The sequence below is a fragment of the Cucurbita moschata genome, unplaced genomic scaffold, assembly GCF_002738365.1.
Source record: "Cucurbita moschata cultivar Rifu unplaced genomic scaffold, Cmos_1.0 Cmo_Scf00004, whole genome shotgun sequence".
In the NCBI taxonomy this organism is placed as follows: domain Eukaryota; kingdom Viridiplantae; phylum Streptophyta; class Magnoliopsida; order Cucurbitales; family Cucurbitaceae; genus Cucurbita; species Cucurbita moschata.
This window is the reverse complement of record NW_019268520.1, coordinates 3,670,447-3,686,249: the sequence shown is the minus strand read 5'-3', so window position 1 is coordinate 3,686,249 and position 15,803 is coordinate 3,670,447. Positions and strand designations below refer to the sequence as shown.

At 33.2% G+C, this 15,803-nt stretch overlaps 3 protein-coding genes across 8 annotated transcripts; 1 reads left to right on the top strand and 2 right to left on the bottom strand.

The window, feature by feature from the left end:
• Window positions 1-2,590: 2,590 nt before the first annotated feature.
• Window positions 2,591-3,386, bottom strand: LOC111442374 (LOB domain-containing protein 25-like). The gene is made up of 2 exons (XM_023079762.1): window positions 3,351-3,386; window positions 2,591-3,257 (listed from the first exon to the last, which is right to left on the bottom strand). Exon 2 carries the CDS (start codon window positions 3,251-3,253, stop codon window positions 2,720-2,722), a length of 534 nt encoding a protein of 177 aa, XP_022935530.1. The 5' UTR covers window positions 3,254-3,257; window positions 3,351-3,386; the 3' UTR covers window positions 2,591-2,719.
• Window positions 3,387-5,877: 2,491 nt separating this feature from the next.
• LOC111442373 (mitogen-activated protein kinase kinase 3) lies at window positions 5,878-10,074 on the top strand. Of its 6 annotated transcripts, none has more exons than XM_023079759.1 (11): window positions 5,878-6,031; window positions 6,168-6,280; window positions 6,510-6,764; window positions 7,260-7,478; window positions 7,595-7,732; window positions 7,843-8,010; window positions 8,157-8,270; window positions 8,478-8,585; window positions 9,075-9,166; window positions 9,283-9,672; window positions 9,772-10,074. In XM_023079759.1, the coding sequence occupies exons 2-10, from the start codon at window positions 6,179-6,181 to the stop codon at window positions 9,641-9,643; spliced, it is 1,557 nt and encodes a 518-aa protein (XP_022935527.1). In that variant the 5' UTR covers window positions 5,878-6,031; window positions 6,168-6,178; the 3' UTR covers window positions 9,644-9,672; window positions 9,772-10,074. The 6 variants fall into 6 exon arrangements, with proteins under 6 accessions (XP_022935527.1, XP_022935525.1, XP_022935524.1 ...); XM_023079757.1 differs by having other exon boundaries at window positions 5,881-6,028; window positions 6,123-6,280; XM_023079756.1 differs by having other exon boundaries at window positions 5,881-6,031; window positions 6,123-6,280.
• Window positions 10,075-10,402: 328 nt separating this feature from the next.
• On the bottom strand, window positions 10,403-15,205 carry LOC111441471 (denticleless protein homolog). The gene is made up of 16 exons (XM_023078484.1): window positions 15,015-15,205; window positions 14,791-14,906; window positions 14,580-14,688; window positions 14,423-14,487; window positions 14,107-14,145; window positions 13,885-13,981; window positions 13,667-13,763; window positions 13,093-13,156; window positions 12,945-13,021; window positions 12,768-12,840; window positions 12,591-12,670; window positions 11,984-12,068; window positions 11,817-11,885; window positions 11,670-11,737; window positions 11,538-11,586; window positions 10,403-11,097 (listed from the first exon to the last, which is right to left on the bottom strand). Exons 1-16 carry the CDS (start codon window positions 15,079-15,081, stop codon window positions 10,741-10,743), a joined length of 1,512 nt encoding a protein of 503 aa, XP_022934252.1. The 5' UTR covers window positions 15,082-15,205; the 3' UTR covers window positions 10,403-10,740.
• Window positions 15,206-15,803: the final 598 nt, after the last annotated feature.

The window sequence follows — 15,803 nt, the reverse complement described above, 5'->3', positions numbered from 1 at the left end:
GGGGGGGGTTGGGCGAGGGCACGTCTTGGTGTCGCAGCCGTAAGACCATAGGTAACAGTAGGGAATGGTTGTAGGGTCGGTGGTCCTTCCCTAAGGCCTTTGGTGTGGGTCCCACGCGTCCTTTATTATTATTATTATTTTTTTAATTTTAAAATATTAGTACGACATGACGGCAGAGAGAGAGATGCATGGACTTTTGCGACGCTACTTTCGGTTAACCACGCGTTTCAGTGACATGTCGGTTTTTTTAGTTTTTTTTTGTCACCCAAATGGAAAATATTTAATACTTTTATCAATATATTTAATATCTATTCAAATTTTTATTAATATATATATATATATACATATATTTTTAATAGTGAATTTTTTTAATATAAAAAGATAAAATGGTTTTTAAAATAGAAAAAAAATATTGTTAATATTATTGATATAAATATTAGTTTTAAAGTTATGTTTTTATTGAAATAAATAATTTTAATATTATTTTGTTTTAATTAAGCAATATTATTATATCTAGTTTGAAAATATTTTTTAAAAAATTAGTTTTTAATGTACGGAAATTTTCAATTTCCTAAATAATTAAATTGATCCCAAGCATCTCATGTGACATTGTCATACGATAACTAATTACCAATCAAAGCATACCTTTACTCAATTATGACCCAAAATGCATTGTTTAGGTCAAATGCCACATCCCAACATACCATTACTGTATCCACGTCTTCTCACGGATTTCAAATTTGAGCTCTGTATCGTGTAAGGTTTCTTTGATTTAGACATGACATGATATATATGATACATATTCATGTTGAACTTCACACATTTTATACGTTGCATCAACTCATAGCCAAACAAATTGATTTTAATCATAACGGACGTTGTTTTTTGTTAGAAGACTTGAACATTCATGTCGGCCAGGTTCGTAGCATACTTTTGACGTGTGTGTTCAGATAAGCATCCAAACAACCCTATAAAAAAAATTATTTCATGATATTAATTCTTAACAAATTATTTAGAATCCAATAGGTATTATCTTATCACAATTATTGCTATAAAATTACGTTACAAATCATATTATTTTACCCCATTTTATAACAAATTAAAAATAGCCACGTCATCCAACTTAAATAACGAGGAATATTGTAATTTTATTTATTTATATTATATTAATAATTTTAAAAAAATTATTTTAATTCATGAAAGCACATAAATATATATATATATATATATATATATATATATATATATATATATATATATATCCAAACTACCGAGTTTAAAATGACAATTTTTACATTATTTATTAAAATATGTGTTTGGCTTGACTCCCACATTATACCTAATATAATCTCGATTAATTTTTAAAATATTATTATTTTTAGAAGATTATAATATGATTATTAAAAATAAATATAACTCAAACATACGTGACATTTTTTAATTCAATATTTTATATTGTTGACGACGTTAATAAATCATTAAAAATGAATCTAAACTATCATTCATTTTAAGCTATTTTTATATTTTCTTTTACTCAATAATTGTTTTAAATATTTTATATGTATACATGTATTATTATTATTATTGTTATCGCCTATATTATAATTTAAACTATGATCAAATAACGTAACGATTTTGTTTTTAATTTTTTATTTTTGAAAATATTGGTAGAAAATGGATAAATACACAAAAAAAACTTTATAGATCAATGATTTAATTCATATTTTATTCTATGAAGTTTTATTATTACTCTATTTTTCTTATTATATACTTTTAATATTATAGAATCTTTAAATTATGCGTATAATTCAAGGGTCAAAATAAAATAAATATTGTATAATTTTGATTTCAAAGAAAATTCAAAATAATTATGAGAATTATTTAAAATATTGGCACACTGCCAAAATAAAAGAATAAAACAAAACAAAAATATCATATAATAATAATAATAATAATAATAATAATAATAATAAAATATATCATAAAATGTTTTGGGGTTGTTTTTCAAACTTGTTTGACAATAATATACTTTTTGAAACTCATTTCATATGAGTGTGACATTTAATGTTTTTTTTCTCTTAAACGACATATATATCACGTCGTTTTGTCAAGAAATAGCCATTTCTTTATGCCAATCCTTTCACCAATTATTAAATTTATATTAAATTCATTGATTTTTTATTTTTGAAAAATCGATTTTCACTTATTATTTACTTTCTGAAAAAAAAATTGAAATTCAATTCATAGTTAAAAAAAAAAAAAAAAAAAAACTTATTTTTATTTTTAAATTTTAAAAAATAATAAATAATTATAGACAATAAATAACCAAGGAAAATTAAAAACAAACGAGATCTTAATAATTAAATCATAAGAAATAAATATTATTTACCATATCATTCCAAACAGATATTTAAAATATACAACATATATTAATTTATATATGTTTATATTGATATATAACAAGATAATTGCAAATTACACCTCCTACTTTGATCTATTTGAAAAGTTATACCTCAAAGATTCTTATGATTTGCAAATATACCCTTCTAAGAATTATAATACCAAAAGGGTTCTCATAATTCATAGATTTTGCAAATTATAAGGATGTTTGGAACCGTTTTCAAAACATAGAGAGATATAATTTGCAAATTAGACGAACTTAAAGGTGTGATTTGTAATTATAATTTATATTTATTAATCAAAATGCGTATTGAAAAATTTACTTGAACTCTGCCTTGTCATGGCCATCTCCACAAGAGCCATTATGGCTGTTACTCCATGGAGAAAAGTAGGGATTGGAATAGTAGTGGCCATAGCTAGAGGTCGATGAGCTTCCGTCGTGGCTGGTCGACGACGACCTTCGAGCGTATTGCGAGGACGAGGACGGAGATGGGGCGGGGATTTCGGTGCAGGCGTAGCGAATGAGATTGGCGTTGGTAGCGTCGAGCTCTTTTTGGAGCTTGATGACTTGCCTTTGGAGTATGGAGATGGCGCCAACGCAGCCGTAGACGGGGTCTTTCATCCTCGCCTCGGCCTCGTAGGCGAGCGAGTTCACGGCGTCGTCCCGCTGGTGTGGCTGGACTTCGTTCAGCAGTTTGCTGACATTGCTGGCACCGAAGATCTTGTGAACGTTGGCGAACTTTTGGGGCTCCTCCGGCGGGAAATAGGGCGCGAAAACGCAATCGGGTAGGCATTTTCGGCGGAGGAACTTGCAGGCTGCACAAGGGGAGTTGGAATAGGTGGAAGAAGACATGTTCCTGCAAGAATAAGATGAAGAAAGGAACAAATATTTATCAAAATTAGTTATGTAAGAAGAAAAATTATGAAATGGGTTTGTGTAAAAATTGGACCTTTGAAGATTTTGTAGGTCTAGAGAGAGAGGGAGAGGAGAGAGAGTAGTTTGAGGCCAGAAATCATGGCTTAAATATGAGATTTTTGCTGAAAAAAACACACCAACACATATTGCTACACGACAACCTTAATTTTTTGTACCTTGTTTTTTTGGTCTGTCAGAGCCGTCTTTCTTTCTTACCATTGGAAATTCTTCTATTAAGATTTGCATTAAATTTTAGGTAATCTTCTAGCCCTCTACGTATACATCTTTTATGTGTATTTCTTACCTACGTATATATATATATATATACACTTCGGCTCGTAATTTCATTTGGGTTTATTGGAATAAGGTTCAAGGGAATCTTTTGAGGTGATTTAGCTCTTCACTTCGGAATCTTTTGAGGTTATTTAACTCATAATTTCATATGGACTTTTAGGAATAGGGTTCGAAATAATATTTTTGGGTTATTTAGTCCATTATTTCATATGGGTTTTTTGGAATAGGGTTTGAGAGAATATTTTTGAGTTATTTAATTCAAGATTTCTGGAATAGGGTTTGAGAGCGTCTTTTATGGTTATTTAGCTCATAATTTCATTTGAGTTTTTTGTAATAAGATTCAAAAGAGTTTTTTAGCGTTATTTAGCTCATGATTTCATCTGGGGTTTATGGAATAGAGTTCGCAAGAATCTTGTAGGATTATCTAGCTCATAATTTCATTTGGGTTTTTTGAAATAGGGTTCGAGAGAGTTTTAGGGTTGTTTAGCTCATAATTTCATCTGGGTCTTTTGGAATAGGGTTCGAGAGAGCTTTAGGGTTGTTTAGCTCATAATTTCATCTGGGTTTTAGGAATAGAGTTCACGAGAATTTTGTAAGATTATTTAGCTCGAGTTTTTTGGAATAGGGTTCGAGAGAATCTTTTAAAGTTATTTAGCTCATAATTCCATCTGGGTTTTTATGAATAGGGTTCGAGACAATCTTTTATGATTATTTAGCTCATAATTTCTTCGATTTCTTGTTCGAGTTCTCACAAATCAATCATAAAAAGAAGTTATAGAGTGGTAAAAACTAGGGATAACTTGGAGTTTGAAAATTTGAGAGGAGAGAGAAGAAGAAGAAGAAGAAAAAGATAGGTTTCCCTGTTGAAAGTTGAGGGTTTTGTATAAAATTTGGTACAACGTCACTTGGCCTTCCCTAATTGCATCAAAGGCAAAGGCAAAAGCATAGCCCTCGATGCATGTTTGTTGTCCCTAAATCAATCAAAATGCCCCAATTTCTCTCTCCTCCCCTTACCTCTTTGTCTATCTAAAAGCCGAGGCAATGACTACTTACACATAACTTTAAACGTGGAGAGGCCAAATTTGTAATTTAATTATTAAAAAAATAAAAATTATCGGTTATTTATAATCATATGTTATTGCCAATTTGAACATAGTTCAACGGTTTAATAAATATATCTACCTTTTATTTATCTCTATTATTTTATTATTTTTCGTATTAAATCAAATGAGTGTAGACATATTATATCAATATTTTTTTAAAAAAATACTTATAATATAAATTAGATAAAAGATTTTTCAAATTAAATTTTGGTTAAAATAAATTTTATTTTATTTTAAATCATATATTTTTATTTACTAACACATAATCAGTGCATTTAGATTGCCCTTAAAAAAAAGTGCTTTTACTTTTATAGAAACGTGAATTGGAAACGAATCATTAACCAAACATTACAAATTCTTAAACGAACACTTTTGGTCATCGGACGAGCGCTTTAATATGATGATTTTGTACGAGAAGTGGCTTTGACATGTCAAAAGCGCCTTCAAACATGTGGATTGTACGATATTAACACTTGTCGATATATTTAGATTCAAGTCATCATGTGCTTACATGATTGTAAATGAATCTCTCTTTTTCTCTCGGTTTTTTTTTTCTTTCTAAAATTTGGATTACGCCCCTCGAGATGTAGGTTAAGATCAAAATTATAATATGTACTAAAATAAATTAGGATCAAGTTGCAAGTAGATATGATAATTTATAATTAATTATAATGCTAATGACGATTATCGATTAACAACTAAACTAAGCGTATGAAATTGGATTACAAAATTTATGAATTTAGAGTAATGTTTATTATCTTATTTTTTAAAAATTAAATTCAATTATCAAACGGTTACGAGACTTTAATTATGAGTTTTTATTAATTTGGTAAAATAAATTAGTTTAATATTATTTTTCCAGTGATCAGATTATATTAGAAAAAAATATATATCAATAAATAAATAGAAATAAAATTCATCAAAAATATAATTTTTTTTTTTTAAAATTAATATTAATCCTATGACAAGTAATAAAAAAAATGATTAAAGGTGGTATAGCCAAAACTACGTCGTTTTAGCTAGAAAGCGAAACGACGGACTAGTCATTAGTGAAAGTGGTAAAATCCCAAACGAGAATCCACGTCCCATAAAATTGAAGTCATACGGCGTCGTTTTTGGAGTAACCAATAAAGAAGCTTTCAAAACCGACACTGGGTGGCGAAATTTTATTGGCGAGATTACAGGCGTGCCTAATAGCAAGCAAATCAGCAACCCGAATTTCCCGATTCTGCGCGCTGTGGGACATGCTCGAATCTCTCCGACCAGATTTATCGGAGGAAAGCGATTTCGGGGATTTTGAACAGATTTTTCGATTGTGGTGAGTGATTCGATCGCGTTTTTATGGTTATAATTTCACTATTCTAAGTTCTCTTACAATTCTCTGTTTTGCTGTTCATTGTTCGTTTCAGTTCTAGCTTCTTTCCCCCACAATCAGTATCTCTAGTGTTGTACAGATTATTCAAACATGGCGGGTCTCGAGGAACTCAAGAGAAAACTTACTCCCTTGTTTGATGCTGAAAAGGGGCTTTCTGTGGATTCCTCTGTGGACCCTTCTGATTCATATACGGTAACCTAATTGCAATTTAAATTTTAGAAAAGGGGTTTTTCTTTCTGATTGTTAAGAATATGAATTAATTTTGAGTTAATGGATGATTTAACCTAACATCATAGTTGAAGGTCTTAATATTCATTGTGTTCGTAGTTTGTGCTAGTTTTCAAGCCTGCAAATGAAGTGTGGATGAATAGAAATAAATGATTGACACTAATTGTTGAGACCTTTATTGTTGTTTCTGAAGTTTTCAGACAATGGAACTGTTAATTTGCTGAGCCGATCGTATGGGGTTTACAATTTTAATGAGCTAGGGTTACAAAAATGTACGTCGTGGCTTGCTGATGATTCGGGGAGTAGCGAAAGGACATATCGATGTGCTTCCCGTGAAATGAGGATATTTGGAGCCATTGGTAGTGGGGCTAGCAGTGTTGTTCAGAGAGCTATCCACATTCCTGCTCATCGAATCATGGCATTGAAGAAGATTAATATCTTTGAAAAGGTTTGTGATTTGGCATTCTCACTGTTTCTTTGCTTGTTGACGGTTTCTTTTAGCAATGACGAGTAATCGTGATGTGTTGGAGATGTCATCTTTGAGATTCAGAACATGTTCTTGTTTTAAAGAGAGAATGTTTATGGTCCAGAAGGCAGCATAGTTGAAACTCATAATCTTAACAACATTTATGTTCCTTAACGACATTTATGTGTTGGGCTACCCTATATGTTCCTTAACGACATTTATGTTACGGAAATAGAAGCATATTGATGTCTTAAACTAGTGGCCACCATAGTTTGAGTCCACGACTTCAAAGATCGTACGAGTATAGAACATTTCAACTTGCTAACTATGCTAATCCGTAGTGGTTTCGTTTAAGCCAATTCATATGCTTACTGTACATTGTTTTGTTTGCAGCTAATGGTACTATGATCTTTTAGTGTAAACAAATCTCAAATGAATTAGAAGTTATCCATCTTAATCTTTTTCTTATGTTTCTAGGAGAAAAGGCAGCAGCTTCTTACCGAGATAAGGACACTATGTGAAGCGCCCTGCTCCGAGGGCCTTGTGGAGTTTCATGGAGCATTTTATACCCCTGATTCTGGGCAAATTAGCATAGCTTTGGAGTACATGGATGGAGGGTCGTTGGCAGATGTCCTGCGTTTGAAAAAATGTATACCCGAGCCTGTCCTTTCGTCTATGTTTCAGAAACTTCTTCAAGTACAGTTTTCTTTTCCCTTTCTCATTTATTATCCCCAAAATTCTGGGGTATATTTCCAATAATCGGCTTACTTGTTCTATTAACTAATTGGTACCATTTCATTCTGGTTTTTAAGGGTCTAAGTTACCTGCATGGAATGAGACATTTGGTTCACAGAGATATAAAGCCAGCCAATTTACTTGTAAATCTGAAGGGTGAAGCAAAAATTACGGATTTTGGCATAAGTGCCGGCTTGGAGAATTCAATGGCAATGGTTAGTTTTAATAGTTAGCATCCTTACCATTTCCCTTGGTGTTATTGACCATTGAATTGGGGGCAACCGAGACAAGTTTTTGTTAACTCGGTTTTTGCACGTGATAACAGTGTGCTACTTTCGTCGGAACTGTCACGTACATGTCCCCAGAGCGAATTCGAAACGAGAGCTATTCTTATCCAGCTGACATTTGGAGCCTTGGGCTTGCACTCTTTGAGTGTGGTACTGGTGAATTTCCATATTCAGCTACTGAAGGTCTAGTGAACCTCATGTTGCAGGTATGAGTTTATGATCAAAAGATATCCTGCCTTTTCTTCTAAGTTGGAACTCATTTGTTCAGTATACTTTCATGACCAGATCACCTTTTAACTTATGCAATGTTGCATTCTTTTTGTGTTTTCTAAACTCTTTTCCTTTACGATAGATTTTGGATGACCCGTCTCCATCCCCATCAAAACATAAGTTTTCTCCGGAGTTTTGCTCGTTTGTTGATGCTTGCTTGCAGAAAGACGCAGATGCTAGGCCAACGGCGGAGCAGGTAAGTCTATGCAAATTAACACAGGTCTTTTTAGATTTTGATCGTGCATGCTGGTTCAAGATATATTCAATTACTAAATTCTAAATCAGAACTAGATTAATATTTTCAAAGATTTTTTGTTTTTGCCATGTAAAGACCTTATATCTCTTGAGGTAGGCAACACTGGTTCAAGATGGATAATGTTTGTTGATACGTCTCTGATTGCAGCTGCTTTCACACCCATTTATCAAAAAATATGAGGATGAACAAGTAGACTTGGCAGCTTTTGTACAGAATGTGTTTGATCCAATACAGAGGATGAAGGACTTGGCCGATGTAAGTATATAATATTTATGTTCTTAGTCTATTGCCCATTAAACAACATTACCCTTACAAAATTACGTATATCATTTTAAGAGCCAGCCGATGTTCGGTCTGATCTCGTATGCAGTTTTTGAAATAGTCCCTTGGGTTCTTCTAGTATGAATATGGTGGAGCTGTGCTGGTGAAATAATCATAGTCTTACAAGAACCTTAAGTCCTATATCTTAAACACCATTGTTACTTTTTGTAACAGCTTAAACCCATTGCTAGCAGATATTGTCTTGAGCTTTTCCGATGGAGAGGGGAACGAAGCATTCCTTATAAGGGTGTGGATAACTCTCCCTAGCATACGTGTTTTAAAACCTTGAAGGGAAGCCGGAAAGGAAAAGCCGAAAGAGGACAATATCTGCAAGCGGTGGGCTTGGGCTATTACACTTTTGCACGGTAAGAGTGGATGCTGACCTCGTTTTTTTTTTTTTCTTTCTTTATTTTCTCTTACCAGATGTTGACCATTCATTATTACTTGCTCTTCGATGGACCTGATGAATTATGGCACCACACAAAGGCTTTATACCATGAAAGATCAACTTTAAGGTAGTGTGTTGTTGTTTATGTTTTACCTCCTTTTCTATAAACAATGGAGTTGGGAGACAATCCTCTTGATGGTTAAATTGGAATAAGTCGCGACTCTTGCATACTTTTATTTTCAGTTTCTCAGGGAAGCAATTTTCTGGTCCAAATGATATCTTTGCCAAACTATCAGACATTCGAAGTACATTAGGGGGAGACTGGCCTCTTGAAAAACTAGTTCATGTCGTCGAAAAACTCCAATGCCGAGCTCACGGTCGGGATGGAGTTGCCGTAAGGGTGTCTGGATCCTTCATCGTTGGGAACCAGTTCCTCATATGCGGAGACGGTGTACAAGTAGAGGGACTGCCAAATTTTAAAGATCTCTCCATCGACATGGCGAGTAAGAAAATGGGATCCTTCCGTGAGCAGTTCATCATCGAACCGAGTGACCTCATCGGCCGATACTTCATAGCCAAACAAGAGCTTTATATAATTCAATAGGAAAACGCCACTGCTGTTTGATCCTCCTGGTATGTTCAAGCCTCCACTCGTCTGATTATGCTTTATGATTCTAACTTAGAAGCATGATCCTTGTTGAGCTGTTGATAAGTTTATGCAACTCTTTGCAGTTTGTACAACTTTTTGTGAATCTGCAAACAAAAATGGATCAATCTCATCTGTAATTCCCATAGCAGAAATTATGTATCGAAACGTACCCGACCGTCGTAATTTAGCAGCCAGGGGTCACAGCGGGTTCGAACACAAGATGAGTCAGTCATCTTCAAAGCAGCAGCACTTGAGGCCTCTCTTAGTTTGAATAGTATATACGTCAAACTTGTTTAGTTATCTTCAGATGAGTCTCTTAATTGTATATTTGTTTAGTTACAAATGTGTTATATATCACGTGCTAATTTTTTGTTATTGGTTTTTAATCATAGTTGCTTTTTTCTTGTAAAAATTCATTTTTTCATTTTTTTAAAACTTAATTTAAAATGTTGTTTTATTTTTCATTTATTATTTTAGGTTCTTAAATTAAATCAATTTCAATATTTTCTTAGGAGAGTAACTTTATAAAAACAAAAATACTTTATTGTTTACTTCGAAGTTCGAACTCCATGACGTTAAATTTAATTTAAATTAGTTATTTATATTAATTATTCCTTACTTGTGCACACGAGTAATAACTACTAATAAAACTCTCAACACTAATCAAAGCATAACTCAAACCGTAGATAACTACTAATAATTAACTCTTGACGCCAATCAAAGCATAACCTAAACCGGCGACCAATGAAATTGATCGAGTTGGAGGAACTCGAACGTATAAATTCTACAAGTTAAGACTTCACATAAATCTGTACATAAAACTGCTTCCCTCACTATATATCCCAAATACAAGCCATCACATCAAATATACCACATCATCTCATGACTTCCAAAACTAAGGTATAAAGTTAACAAGAAAATCATCAGCTTCCAAGTGCAAACTGGGGGAGGTTTCTTGTTCTAAAGGCTTCTATTTGGACCCACCACCATAACTAGTGAACTCTTAAAATGAATTGGAAAAATATGTACTCTTCCTCTTAGTGAGGCTTGCTTTATGGAGCAACTAGAAAGTAATCTCGGATTGTTTTTTTCATGGAGGAAGGAGGATTGAGAACAGAAGATGGGCTTTTCGAATTGGCTTCAGGAGTTTTCTCAAAGCTTTCAATTAAAGCAGCAGCATCTGATGAAAATCTTCTTACCTTGGATTCGGGAGTGCCTAATTTATGCTCCATGTCCATGGCGTTTGAATTGGAGGGAGCAGCACAAGCTCTGTCGAAGTATGGAGAATCTGAAGTATCAGAGTCTTTGGCCTGTTCTATGGTAGGCATTGCCATAATTCTCTTTCGGTTGCCTGAAGTTGGCCTTTTGGTTGAGCTGCAACTGTTGTTTTGAGAATTCCATATTCGAACCTATCAGATAATTTGCCAAGAGTAAGAATCACAAATGGTGATGATCACAAAACAATCTTTACTAGAAACTTGACATGTTTTTGTCTTACGTTAGTAAATATTAGCAAAGACAAGTGTTTGAAATTTTATCTTTTAGAACTTAAAGACATAGTTGTACAGCCTATAGAAGAGATCATGTTCAAGTAAGATAAGTGTCTGAAATCTTATCTTTGAAGTCACTTATAGGAAGACCAATGTTGATTTCCAAAATGACTAATGAAAGATAAACTACAGAACTTTTAGAGTTGGATTAGAATGTAACAATTTAAAGATGAAAGAAGTATGAAAATTTAGAGATAGGTTAATTTTTGGATTAATCAACTGTTATCTTAGCAAACCAAGAAATTGTGTTCAGAGAATAAGAAATTGAATACTACATCCAGTTTAATTCACTTGCATACCGTGAAATCATCTGAAGATGTCACAAACTTCCCGACTTCAAAGGAAGACCTGTAAGAGGCTAAAATCTTCAGTAATGATTTTAATAATACCGGAGGGCTAAGAACAAGTGGCAAAAGGTTTAAAGAAAGTACCAATCCACCGCCGAAACTTCTCCATTATGTTTTGTTAAGGTGATGGGATCTTCATGAGGCTTATCCACCTGATTGGACACAGCTTTTGAATTCTTGCTACAATTTAACCATACTACAAATAAAGCTTGTTATTAAAAAGAATCTGACCTGCCAAACATGGGCATTTCCATCGGTAGAACCACTGAGAAGGTAAGAAGCATCAGGACTGATTACAGACTGAAAAAGCAAGAAAGAGACATTAAATATGAAAATGCCTTCCAAAGAAAATTTTGCGAAAGACTAATGACTTCAAGGTTTGCTGAAACTACGCTCACCTTTACAAAGAAAGAATCTATTTGGCATCCAGAAAATGATTTTACAGGACCCTTCTCCAGCTGAAGTACATTGTACAAATATATTCTGTTATAGAGACAAAAAAATTTAGATCATGCTCTTGTTTGCGCTGATGCTAGCTCTATAAAAATATACACAAATGATACCTGGAAAGTTTCCACAATATAAGCAATTTGAAGGCACGAACACCCAAAAGCAGCTAGAGCTAGGTTTTTTTTTCTCTTTATGAGAAACAGCCTAAAGGCCTTAAGGATAAGAGGTCCCTAAACCTAATTTGGAGGATTAATAAGGAAAGATGTCCAATTCTAAATTGATGGGGAACATTTTTTATTACAGAAGGAACTGTGTAAGGCACTCCAAGACAAGACGATTAACTGTACTTTTTCCCGAAACAAATGAAAAGAATATGCTAATCTGAGAATAATCTGTATTCCTTTCTTTCAAAAATTGCCAAAGAAGACTTCTACTATCATTGCTACACAAAATCTTTGCTTTCTTTTTAAACCATCAGCCGAACAAAATCTAGAGCTAGGTGTTTAGAATTCATGAAACTGGAAAGTGTGGCTCGATATTAAATGAGTTAAATACCTATTATTCATGCAAGATGTCGAAAGAAATGCCCCATTGGCGTCTTGGGATAGGCTAGATATACCATGTAATCTCGTATCCTACAAATGAACACGGTAGATTATAATTAGACTCAAAGCATCAATGGTACGCAGAAATCTAAATAATATGTCATTGTATCTTTGATTTGAACATTACCTTATCGCTGGATTTGGGTTGGCACTGAGTGGTTGCACTTTTCAAATTTCTTGTATCCCAGAACTTCACTACGCTGAAGACAGAAAAAACTAACATCAGTAACATGTGATAGCTTCTGACATGGAAATCTACTCCCAGCTTTATATAAAGACAGTTGACTGTAAATCTAACACGCACCTATCCACTGCACCAGCTGTGGCTACGGTGAGTTCGTCTTTTAGATAAAGAACAGAAGTTATGCTCTTCGAAGCAGACTGGAGAATTTGAAAGGCTAAGTAAGATCTAATACCAATCAACTAACAAAAAGAAGATGGTAATAGCAAACCTTTTGACGCCTGATGCGCTTTGCATGAGAGGAAAGATGAGCTCCTTTAACTACTGCAGTTGCTCTGTTCAAGGTAATTTGGGAAGTTGTAAGAACACTACCAAAAAGGGATATTAATGTTTTGGAATAACTGCCGAAAACAATGCCTTTTAACATAAATCAATTTTCTATATGCACTTTGGAAAAAATTATTGATCGAGTGTGTTTAGTGTTAGTTGGGAATGACTTTAAAGTATGAATGTGTTTTCCTTAAAGAATGTTAATAAATAAGAACTTTAAAAAAATTGAAAATCTATATATGAAGAAGATACAAATTATTCAAAAATGTCTTTTGATTTCTCAAAATCCTAGAAAAGGTGTAGTGAGAAAAAAAAAACATATTTGTAGTTACTAGAATCACCTACGAAAATTGTTACTAAAATACTTTTAAAAATGTAACACAGACAAACATTTTTTATATTCATTGAAAATGTTTTTTTTTTTTTTTGATAAAGTGCTTAAACCAGAAGATATTCCAATCAGACCCTATGGCACTAAAGTTCAGTTAAAAACAAAGACCACCACTTCTACTTACTGCAGACACAGCTCCTCACTTCCAACTTTGCAACAAGAACTGGTTCTCAAGTCCCAGAGAGCAAATGAACCATCTCTTGAACCAGATACAATGATATCTGTATGAGTCAATGAAAATCAATCATTTGAGGATAGTAGCTCCTTTTAATACTCTCTCAGATATGACTATTTGAATGTTTAAACAAAATATTCATGGATTAAATAATATGAAATGTGTACCATGATTAGTTGGGTGAGAAGATATAGATTTCACACTTCCTTTGTGCCCTCTCAATATTCCTATGCATTTCATTTCCTGAACATCCCATAACTTCATCTGTAGAAGTCAAATTGGAAGGTACAACTTACTCCCAGATGAAAAAAGCATGACATTGTTCAAACTATAGAGAAGATGTTCAATAAATGAATAAACTGATCTAAGAGCAAAATGGTGATACTTACAGATTGATCCCCGGAGGCTGTAATCATTTGAGTGTCGTCCTGAACAACATTAGCATTTCATGATTTAGGATGCAATTTTTTTTCTGCTTTCCACAATTAAAGTGGTGGGGATCAAAATCATTGAAATTTGACATGGTAATTGGTACCTTTATCTAGTAAATAATATTTGAATTGACGATTTAGGATGCAGTTACCATTGTATAAGAAAATTAATGCATGTACTGACTTTTTATTGTATTGATAAAAATTACAAAAAATGAAGGGAAAAAAAGTCTGAGGCGGTAACTACAGAGAGAGGATTGAGCTTGTAAACTACCTTGATCCAACAAACATCAAACACAGCATTGCGATGGGCTTCCCATTCACAAACCCTAGACTTCTCTGTAAAATAAATGTGATTCAGTTACATAGAAACTAAAATCAATCAAAATCCACATTCTACAGGGTTTATGTGATGGAAATGAGATCAAAACCTGAATTTTCCTCGTGAGATGAAAACAATGAAAATCTTCTGCAAGTATTGAACAGGCTTACGAACCCATCCTCGTCCGAAAGTGCAAAAATGTGCGAGTTCTTCAACGTCTACAAAGAAACAAGTTCACAATATCCTCCAATCATTCTCAAACTTAAACAGAGGGAATACGCAAATATCAAACAATGTCAACAGGCTCATCGAATCGAAACCTTGCAGAACGAAACGGCCAATGGCGGCGTCTGGTCGCCGTCGTGTTCAACAGCTAAAGCTCCGACTTCCTTGAAGCTAAGAGCAATATCAGCGGAAAATCGCGGCCGCTTTCGAACTAAGAATGAGATTGCCGCGTGTTAGAAGACAGAGATTGAAACAAGAGAAAAAAAAAACAAAAAAGATGAATAAGAAACAGCGATTGGCAGTTGAGAAAGAAGAAAACCTCTGAATCCATTGAACTCTCTGGAACTGAGATCTTGAAAGAACGATCGTGATCTTGAAATCTCCATTGAGCAGAATCAGCCTCCGGGGATGAAAAACTAGAATGAAAAATGTTGAAGATGGGTGTTTCGCTTGAATCTGAAGAGATTTGATACCCAACTTGGCGCCAGTGGTTGTGTTCTAATGGCGGGAACTTGAATTTTACCTTCCACCGTTCTTGGCGGAGGCGCAATTATTATTATTATTATTATTTATTTTTCTTTTTTTTTTTTTGTAAGTAAATGGTATTAATATTTAATAAATATGGAAAGTTTAGGAATATTTTTTAAATATAAAATTGATATTTTATATAAGTTAGTGGTTAAAATATTTTGAAACTTTGGTGGGATGGACTATATACAAATAGAACTGAATCAATAAATTTCAAAACACCACGTTCTATTTATAAATAACCGAGCTCGTGTTAATTTTAAATTAATTAATTTAAAATAATAAATTTACAGATTTTTTAATTAATTGCAATAGGGGATAAAAATTAATTTAAATACATTTGATTTATTTATTGATTTATTTATTTGAGTTAATTAACAGTCAATTTGACCTAAGGAATAATATACGGTAAAATTTTGAAAACGCTAAAATAAAAAAAATAAAAAACTTAAAATATAATATTTTAAAATTTCGGGGACTAAATAATAACTGCCGGTACCGAAAAGGAATGTATCCCATATTTAAGGAATGTATCCCATATTTAAACAACACGGCCGCATCAACGGATGGTCATAGTCGG

Bases quoted from the DNA above. Each gene is read 5' to 3' on its own strand.
- LOC111442374 (XM_023079762.1), bottom strand. From the start codon at position 3,253: ATGTCTTCTTCCACCTATTCCAACTCCCCTTGTGCAGCCTGCAAGTTC.
- LOC111442373 (XM_023079759.1), top strand. From the start codon at position 6,179: ATGGCGGGTCTCGAGGAACTCAAGAGAAAACTTACTCCCTTGTTTGAT. The intron at 8,011-8,156 runs GTATGAGTTTAT...CCTTTACGATAG, and splicing joins TAGTGAACCTCATGTTGCAG to ATTTTGGATGACCCGTCTCC. The intron at 8,586-9,074 runs GTAAGTATATAA...TTCTCTTACCAG, and splicing joins GGATGAAGGACTTGGCCGAT to ATGTTGACCATTCATTATTA.
- LOC111441471 (XM_023078484.1), bottom strand. From the start codon at position 15,081: ATGGAGATTTCAAGATCACGATCGTTCTTTCAAGATCTCAGTTCCAGA. The intron at 12,841-12,944 runs GTGCGTGTTAGA...TTCTGTCTTCAG, and splicing joins ACAGCTGGTGCAGTGGATAG to CGTAGTGAAGTTCTGGGATA. The intron at 11,587-11,669 runs GTACTTTCTTTA...AGCCTCTTACAG, and splicing joins GAAGTTTCGGCGGTGGATTG to GTCTTCCTTTGAAGTCGGGA.